Here is a 9672-nt window from a genome sequence, read left to right on the forward strand (position 1 = left end):
CCCCTTACCAATGACAAAAAACACGTAGTCAATTATCGCTAATTCCTCCATATTTATTTTATCAATCTACAAGTTTATTATTGAAACTGAATATTATAATGATTAAAGGTAATAACTACTTTGTTTTGATCGGGCGAATGATTTAAAAAAAAAAATACTTAGCCAGTGACTACTAATTATTTCTCGAAGTTTATTTTATCCATTGAATGACTATAATTGAATTCAACTCTTTTTGCGGGCAAGTCAATTTCCTACTTAATTAAGAAAATTGATGGCAAGTAAATTGACGTGTTCCAACTTAGGCATATGTCAGAAGATTGTCCGTAAGTCAATTTCGAAAATGTGGAAATTCTTAAATTATTTGTACGTGGTCCATATTGCATTAAATAACACAATTGAATGTACACCTATGAGAACCTCTTATGCTTGAGTAATAATATTGTGGTCATTTTCTTCCATTATCCATTGAATGACTATAATTGTTAATTAAGGTAATAATTCAGCGAACCAAAAAATGTCAGTGATTGATAACTAGTTTCTCCAACTTCTGTAATCAATTTATAAGTTTATTAATCTCTGGTGTTGGAATGAATATAATGCAATGTTTAAATACATATAAATTTGGATTTAAGTCAAATTCATTATTTGAGTAATTAAAAATGTATGGATCTAAATCCAAATCCAAGTTGAAGATGAGAATCTAAAAGCAAAAGGTGATCAAGTTGCTACCTCTTGTTGCCACATTATTTGAGGAATTGAGGCAGCTCAAGCCAGATTATTTTAAGAGTCCTTTAGCTCTCACCACTTTGTTATCTTCTAGGGAAATAACTAAAATGACTCCTTAGATCATTCCAAGACCTTTACTTACAGAAATGGAAATTGCAGCTGAGGCAATTGGGCTTATATATTGAGAAACCACTAGCTCCTTCTGACATATGCAAGCCTGTTAAGCTTGAAAAACAACCCCTTGATGATGAGAAAAAGGAGGAGAAGGAATCAGATAAGCCTAAGCCTACTGTGGTTATTTAAGAAGTTGCTAAGAAAGGGAAATCAAATAAGGGAAAGAAGCATGCTGTTTAAAAATCTAAGGCTATGAAACCAAGTGTGAAAGCTCCTAAGCCTTCAGTCTCTGCCTCTCATACCCAACCTCTATCTCTTGGAGCTCATTTCAAACATTTTATGGATAGCCTAGCTTCCATTAAAACCTCTCAAAAATAAACCTTGTTCTTTGCTTCTAGCCCTGCTTCTTTTTGAACTTTGAACAATGTCATTAGTGTTTGTTCTTTGTTGTTTCCTTATATATTTTGTGCTAACTCTCGTTTGATTATCTATGTATACAGTGCATTTTTCAGACTATTCTCTCTTTTATCCAATGTTTGGATTATTTTTATTGCCTGTTTAATGGGGAGATTGCAAAATCTTTCTCAAAATTAACAAGTTGCATCCAGTTTTGTGATTATCAAAAAGAAACAGAAATGTTGATCCTCGGTTTTGATAATAACAAATTAAAGAAGATTTTGCTTAACATGTTAAATTATGTCTGAGGAAAGGGAAGTTAAGGTATAAATGAGCTTGAATACATTAGACTCTGATTTTCATTTTTATGAAGTATCATTGCCGGTATTTTTAAGATATTACCGGTACTAATATGAACTATGTTCAATCTAAAGCCTTTGATTCTTAGTTTCTCAATGAGTAATGTTTTATAAAAATACTAAGATTCCTTTAAAGCCTTATTTTGTTCATTTCTTAACTCTTTGGGAAGAAAAGACTTTTACTAGTATCATCGATCTTCACAATGAATTCATATTACTTTGGGTACTAGACCCTTTCTACCAGTAGTAAATACTAAGTGAGAATTTTTGTCTTAATTCTTGACACTACCCATATTGGTATGTTACTATCAACACTTTTTGTCTTTACCCATAGTATTTTCTCTCTACCAGTATTATTTCACATGTTTCATTCTTAGTATCTCCATTGGTATTCTTGTCACACTACCGGCCGATAATGTATCCTCAATCCTGGTATTCTTCAAATACTTTCGGTATTGCGTGACTTATAAACTAACGTCTCTTAGTGTTCAACACTACCGATTCTATATTAGCTCTACCCGTATTCTTGTGATACTACCTGTATTGTTCTTACTTTTTATTCTCATATTTGTTCATGGCACTACCGGTATTAACAACATTACTACCGATACTAAAGCCAATTGCGTGGCGTTGTTTTTTGTATTCACCTTTGTAAGCTTCGATTCAAGGTTTTATTTGTTCTTTTCCATTTTAGTAAGTTGTGTCAGCCTTTTTGTTCATTTAGAAGCTTTCTAAACACAACTTTAAGAAAATTTAGACACTTGTTAAATCTTAATCTTTCCTCCCTATCCGTATTGCATTTTGCTCTAACGGTATTCTTTTACTTACCTTTTGTCAAAGCATTAAATACATATAGATATTAATTTCTTGACCTGCCATGAGTGCAAAACTCTGTCGAAAAGTGTTATGCAAACACCATACCTTTTGAAGAAGCTTAGACTAAAAATGCAGAATCTAATGGCTAGTTAGATGTATATAACAGATTAATTATCGACTTCAACTATAAATAGGCATCTTTATGAAGACAAACATAGAAAAATTATTGGACGAACTTAAGCATTCAATTCATTACCTACCTTATGTGATTACATTTTTTATATTTGCACTTCATTGATTGTAAATTAACTTTTAAAGAGAGTATTTGCTGTAGTTGTTGAATATAACTTGTTCATCCTTGTTTTTCATTTTTGAAGTAGAGGAGTTAAGATCAGATAGCTTAAGTTGGTTATATCATTACCTTTGTGAAAGAGAGTGATACAAACTTCTAGTCTTTATACTTATCTTTAATACTGACTACCTTTCCAACAACCATTGAAAGACATTGAACAATACAATTTTTTTTTTTGTATTGAGTATAATAATCTATGAATGTAGATAGATTTAATTTCAATAATGTATATTTAAATTAAATTATTTTCATATTCATATTTTAATTATTTAATCATATACTTTTAAAAGTTATTTATTAATAGAAGTAAACTCTTACGAGTTTACGATTTGAGTCTACGTTTTGAGTTATATCCTTATCATGAATTTATTTAAACTCATGAGTTTAACAATCTTGATTATTATCATTATTATTTTTATTATTCCTAATTCTTTTTCTGACATTTTTACCTAATTGGAAAATTATCATATTATTAATTATATTGCCTCTATTAAAAAAAGTGCCAAGAGTTGAACGACTAATGGTTAGGATAACGACTACTTTCTTTTAGCAAAATGAAAAATATATATATATATATATATATTTAGCCAGTGACAACTATTTTAATTTCTCCAAATCTATTTTATCAGTCTACTTAAGTTTAGTGATCCCTAGTGCCGAATGATTATAATTTTTAAGGTAACAACTACTTTATTTCAACGAATAACCAAAAACACCAAGCGTATATTCGGTTTTCAGTTTGTTAAAGTCCGTTTAGTGAATGGCAAAAAACGCCTAATAAAAATACACTGATAAAATGACTAATTTATTAAAACAACAATACGTGCTGAAATGATAAAAATATTGGAAATAATTAAAATAACTGCAGCAAATTTTATTCCATAAACTTGTGAATAGTTTACATCACCATTCATGAGGCATGCTACTTCGAGGAGAGGGCCAGAAGTTGCAAAACAGATAACAATTTAGGATAATCAAAACGAGAAACATCTTATAACACAAGGTGGACAGAAGAAGTAGTAGATAATAATTAAGGATAAGCTTCAATGATTGACCTATAACCAAAACAAGGAGTAATCTTGTAATGTTTGAAGCCTGCAGCAACAAGAAGCTTCTTCCATTCTTTCTCAGTTCTTTCTTTGCCATTGACCATACTCATCATCATAACATCAAACAAGAGTTTCAAATTGAATAGTGTCATGTCATTGTCGCCTTTCCTCCTTACTTTGTGATTGCCTCCTTACATTTGTTCAGTATCTTCAAAGAGTGTTCATCATCCCAACAATGTAACATCCTTAATGTAACAGCCCTCCGCTCACCCCGCCTCCCCGAGGTCTTTTGCGAAGCTGGACACTCTCCCCCCAGGCCCACAACAGGGCGACCCCACACCTTACGGTGAGCATTAGGAGACAAAGGCTTCCCCGCAGTAGTGTGCAGGATTATTCCCCTTGCGGAGAGCCTCCCCAGGTTCGATCCTCCAACCTCTTCTACATAACAAAGTTGAGGCTGAACCTAGTACCATTGAACCACGTGACTCAATGGTACCAGGTTCAGCCTCAACTTTGTTATGTAGGAGAGGTTGGAGGATCGAACCTGGGGAGGCTCTCCGCAAGGGGAATAATCCTGCACACTACTGCGGGGAAGCCTTTGTCTCCTAATGCTCACCGTAAGGGGTGGGGTCGCCCTGTTGTGGGGCCTGGGGGGAGAGTGTTCAGCGCCGCAAAAGACCTCGGGGAGGCGGGATGAGCGGAGGGCTGTTACATTAAAAGGTGCCTGCACAAAATCATTACCAACACCAAATGTTCTCCCTTTTCAAAAATTCATTAAAATATTCAATAACAACATTAATAATAAGAAATCTAAAACCTAAAGCAATAGTATATAAATAAAGGAATTAAGTAAATGATTGGTAGAGATTTAACATATGTGGTTTAATTTGGTCGGCTCAATATAGATTAGTTGGGACTTGAATCAACATTTAGAAGCTATTGATATTAATAAAACGAGATGACAAACATACTTAGTTTTATATAATTAATGGATATTTTTATCCAATCAAATCAAAATAAGTAAGTTTTAAAATGTTAAAAATCTTAATAATAAGAGTTTTGTTATAGACTAAATAATTTTTTAACTTGCCTTCAATAGTACAGCATCGGCAGAAGGTATGTATTCAAACATGTCGCCACCAAAATAACTCAAGTTATTGCTTCCTGAACAATTTTCCACAACATGTGGACGATCAAAAACTATGCATTTCAGATGAGGATATGCTTCAGAGATGATTTTGCATGTGGTGCCTGTGCCGCCTCCAACATCAACTATGGATTCCAATCCTTGAAAGATCGATTTAGAGTCTTTAAGTATGACACTAATCATTCGTGAATCACTCGCCATGGCTTCATTGGGAGACTTCAATCTTTGAGAATCTCTTTCAAAAATTTCCCAAATGGTTGCCCCAAGGGCAATCTCAGTTACCGTCTCCCTCTGTTTGAACCAGCTTCCCAAAAAATCAAACGGATCTAAGAAACTAGGGTCGACAAACGATAACACCATTGGTGCCAGGTTTGGTTCCATGCATTTGATGAGTAGTTTAGAAGAAATGAGAGTGTATACCTCCATTTCTTCATCTTGCTCGTGCACTTTGGTTTTTGGTAAGAAGCCATTGTGCACCAAGAAGCGAACAAGCCTCTCTACAAAGGCAGTTTTGGTTGGTTGAATTTCTAGTTTGGAGATCAATTGAGGAATAGTGATGGGTTGGCCATGCTTGTAGATTATGTCTGGGATATCTAGCTGAACAAAACACTTGAGAACTATGCCATTAATGTGGCTAAAAATGTAGCTGTACAAGTGAGCTTGAGCTTTAAAGCACTCACTTTCTGGGACGGCTTCAATGGAATCTATAACTATATGGTGATTTCTTTGATTTTGAAGAGCTCTTTCTCATAAATCTATATGCTTAATTTGCAGTTTGAGCTTGAAAGAACTCACTTGGGTGTTGCTTTGATTATATAGAAAGCTCTTGTTTATATAGAGTAAATTAGAGCTGGTAGTTCGGGAAAACCATCAAACTCAATTTAGATTTGGCTTATTCAAATTAGGGTTAAGCATGATTTGAACAGTGGGGTCTCTCATATTTACTACCTAGAAGTGCATAGAAGAAAACAGACTTTCAAAGAATTAAATTTCATCCACAAAGTTTCGAACTAGATAATGATTAGTTAGGAATTCAACTATATTTGCTGGCAAGTCAATTTCGAACATTATTAAGTAGATTGCAGGCAAGTAAATTGACCTGTTCCAACTTAAACATATGTCAGAAGATTGTCCGCAATTCAATTTCGAAAATATGGAAATTAATAAGTAACACTATAAAATGTAGATTGCTGGCAAGTAATCTGTCCGCAGTTCATACTGCATTAAATAACACTATAAAATGTACACCTATGAGAGCCTCTTATGCTTGAGTAATAATATTGTGGTCATTTTCTTACATTAATTATTCGTGAGGGTATACGTATAGATGGGACTAAGTTAAGATCTCGCTCAGAAATTGGCCTGATTTACATGTTAAGTTTGTTGAATCCTCCCGGAACTTAGGTCAGTGAGAGAACAATTGATAAAATAAATGACCACTATATGTATCTAGGAATTAACTTGGTGCAATTAAAAAGGGCAAGACTTTTGTACTAAGCTTTATATACTTAATATACTTTTATCTAATCAAATTAAGATATGTGGACTTTAACATGTTAATACTATTAATAACAAGAAGTTTTTAAAGAATAAATAATTTATAAAAGATACACATGTCTTAATTTTATTGGAAACAAGCACCTTAAATACACATTCTAATAATTTTAAATCGAATTTTTACTTTTTTTTTAAATTAAAAGTATGGTATTTTACAAAATTCAGTGAATCAATATTAAAAGAATGTATAAGAAAAAATAAAAAGTACCGGGTAAATTTAAAATATATCATTGATTTTTACTGTATAAATTATATTTTGTGTATAATAATTAACTTGGAGTGGTACCCCGTCTTACTGTGAGTTCAACATCTTGGTCTAATTTATCGACAAAGTTTCAAATGGGTAAAACAGATTAATTTAATGAAACTGACAAAAGAAAAGGCCGCAAAAATTAGGGCTAGAAGAAATTAAAGAAGATCAAGAAAGAAACTTTTAAAAACAAATTTGGGCACAGAAAACGGGAAGGCACCTAATCAATTCGCCATCGCCCGGGTTTTTTAACGATGTTAAGATATATAATATTTATTACACTCTAATAATATTAAATTAATTTTTTTAATTATTTTGTTTAAAATTAAAAGTTTCAGTTTTAATCACTTTTATTTGGTATTAATTCACAAAACTTTATTTTATTTTATTATCTATTAGTTATTTTTTCTTTGAAAACGGGAAATTTCTACGTAATTTGTATGTAGTTCATATTGCATTAAATAAAAAATATGGAATGTTACCAACTGACTTTTATCTCTGTGGTCCAAATGCTGGCAGCTAGCAAAAAAAATATAATAATAATAATAATAATACTATGGAATGTAAACTTCTGAGAACCACTTATGTTTGTGTGTCATTTTCTCACATTAAGTTAGTTGCCGGGGTGTCTTGGTGGGACTTGAGTCCAGTTTTGATCACTGTTTAGTTGTGGGGGTATTCACACAGGTGGGCCCATTCTATCCTCAAGCCGTCGGTATAAAAGCAGGAAAAAAATTATTAAAATAATGACAGAGAGATCCTCAATTCAAATTAAATCCTAAAATTTAAATATTAAATTTTAAAAATTTATAAGTTCAACTTTTATTTTTTTTAAAAAAATTTTATTTATTCTTTAACCATGTTAAAATTTAAAAATTAAGTTGTGAACTCATCACAACAAAATTACAAAATTTAAAAAAGAAATTGTACATTTGTGAAGTTTGGCATTTGAGATTTAATTTAAACTAATTAATCCTTTAAAAATTTATCAGTTATTCTCCCAATATTATTTGATCACTTGTACAAGTATTTCAATAGTTTAGGATAATTCTTCCTTTTTAAATTAGGCATGCGATTTTAATTTCTGTAATTTGGCCAATGTTGGTTTTTGATTCATTTTGGCCAACTTAACTTGTAAGGTATGACTTGACCAATTTTTCTTGTAAATAGTTTACGAAATAGGCATGTTCGGACGATTAGAATTGTATATATATATTTTTTTAAATAGTGATCATATTTTTATTGAAAAATAATGTTGAAATACATGTATAGTTGTTGGCCAACCCATTTTCACTACCTTTTAAAAGGTCCAGCCTTCAGACATGATTGAGTGGGCCTAATGTGGGGTTTCCTTGAGTTGGGTCCTGGCATTCTCGGTTTTCGGCCCATAACATGGTTTTTAGTTTAAACATGCGGGAAAGGAAAGGGGGAAAAAGAAGAATCGCGCTAAAGCCTTAAAAAAGTAAAAAATTACACTGCTGACTCAATAGATTCTGTTATTGTACTGTAAGTCCAAGAACCCTTGTTGTAATTTTTTTTTTTTTGTGATTGAAAGTAAAATTTTGACTTTTTATGATTTGAAAACTCGCATTATACACAACATAATATTCATTGATATACAATATAATGTTTATAAATATATAATATAATATTCATGCGTGTCTAATTGATTAGTGGATTTAATAAAATATACAAGTGAATTAGATAATATATAACATAATATTCATGGATGTATAATATAATATTCATGCATTTTTAACTAAATGTTCATGCATGAATACACATGGATATTGTGTTGAGAATTCATAAACATTGTATTGTGTATCTATAAATATCGTGTTGTATATTCATTGATATTTTATTGTACATACTCTATGTGATATATATTTTAACTTATAGATCAATTGGACATGCATGAATATCATATTGTGCATTCATATACACTGTATTATGTATCCATAGATATTGTGTTATATATTATTTGAGTTTTCAAATAACATAAGGGCAAAATTATACTTTTGCTTTCAAAAAAAATTGCAACAAAAACCTTTGGGCATGCAGTGTAATAATAGAATGAATTGGGCCTGTAGTGTAAATTTTTTCCTTTTTAAAGCTCTTAATGTGATTCTCCCATAAAAATAAAGGGAAAGGAAAATCCAAAAACTATGTCATGAAAAAAGAGGTGCATGTGGTTCAAGTATGATATCTATCATCATTATATATAATTTTTTTATAAGGTCTTAGTTTTGTGGATATTTAGTTAAACATACAATTTATAAGATAACTAAATTTTTTATTTAATCATTATTTGAATAAATTCTAAAACTTAGTAATTTCATTTCACATAAAAAATCTTATTTTTCACTATAATTATATATATATATATATATGGGAGAATGGCAGTTAGGTCCCTTATATTGAATTAATAATAGTTAAGTATACGATAAATGTTTTTAAAAACTAAGTTGAAAATATTGATCTAAATAAATTACAAATTTAAAAGTTTAAATTGTAAATATATATATTTAATATCAAATGTAACTATTAGATTGTAACAGAAAATTTTATTTTTAATTATTTGAATTGATAATCATAATTCTTTTTTATAAAATTTTGCTGGGGATATATTTGTTATTAATTCAATCTTTTGGAACCTAACTGTAATTCTTCCTATAAATATTAAAGGGTTTATTTGTTTTGTCAAAAAAATTAATAAATTTATTGAAATTATTCCCATTATTATTTAAGAATAAATTCAAATATACCAAATATTGTGTCAAAAAATTGATATTAGTTTATCATATTCAAAGACTATGATTATATATGCTTTCATTAATTTATATTAGATTTAAATTAATAGCTGGTTTGTAGGATTAAGTCGTTGTTTCTTCAGATACAACACACTT

The 9672-nt window shown here is 30.7% G+C and overlaps 1 protein-coding gene across 1 annotated transcript; it reads right to left on the reverse strand.

The window, feature by feature from the left end:
* Nucleotides 1–4530: 4530 nt before the first annotated feature.
* LOC129286555 (isoflavone 7-O-methyltransferase-like) lies at nt 4531–8137 on the reverse strand. The gene is made up of 2 exons (XM_054922498.1): nt 8064–8137; nt 4531–5701 (listed from the first exon to the last, which is right to left on the reverse strand). The coding sequence occupies exons 1-2, from the start codon at nt 8135–8137 to the stop codon at nt 4894–4896; spliced, it is 882 nt and encodes a 293-aa protein (XP_054778473.1). The 3' UTR covers nt 4531–4893.
* Between the last annotated feature and the right edge of the window lie 1535 nt (nt 8138–9672).

Source organism: Prosopis cineraria, unplaced genomic scaffold, assembly GCF_029017545.1.
Source record: "Prosopis cineraria cultivar Desert tree isolate PC_DT_omini unplaced genomic scaffold, ASM2901754v1 PC11, whole genome shotgun sequence".
Classification (NCBI taxonomy): domain Eukaryota; kingdom Viridiplantae; phylum Streptophyta; class Magnoliopsida; order Fabales; family Fabaceae; genus Prosopis; species Prosopis cineraria.

What these genes read in the sequence shown, in the direction of transcription:
- LOC129286555 (XM_054922498.1), bottom strand. Translation starts at nt 8,137, where the DNA reads ATGCCAGGACCCAACTCAAGGAAACCCCACATTAGGCCCACTCAATCA. An exon ending in AAGGCTGGACCTTTTAAAAG is followed by an intron (nt 5,702 to 8,063) that starts GTAGTGAAAATG and finishes TTTATGAGAAAG; the next exon opens with AGCTCTTCAAAATCAAAGAA.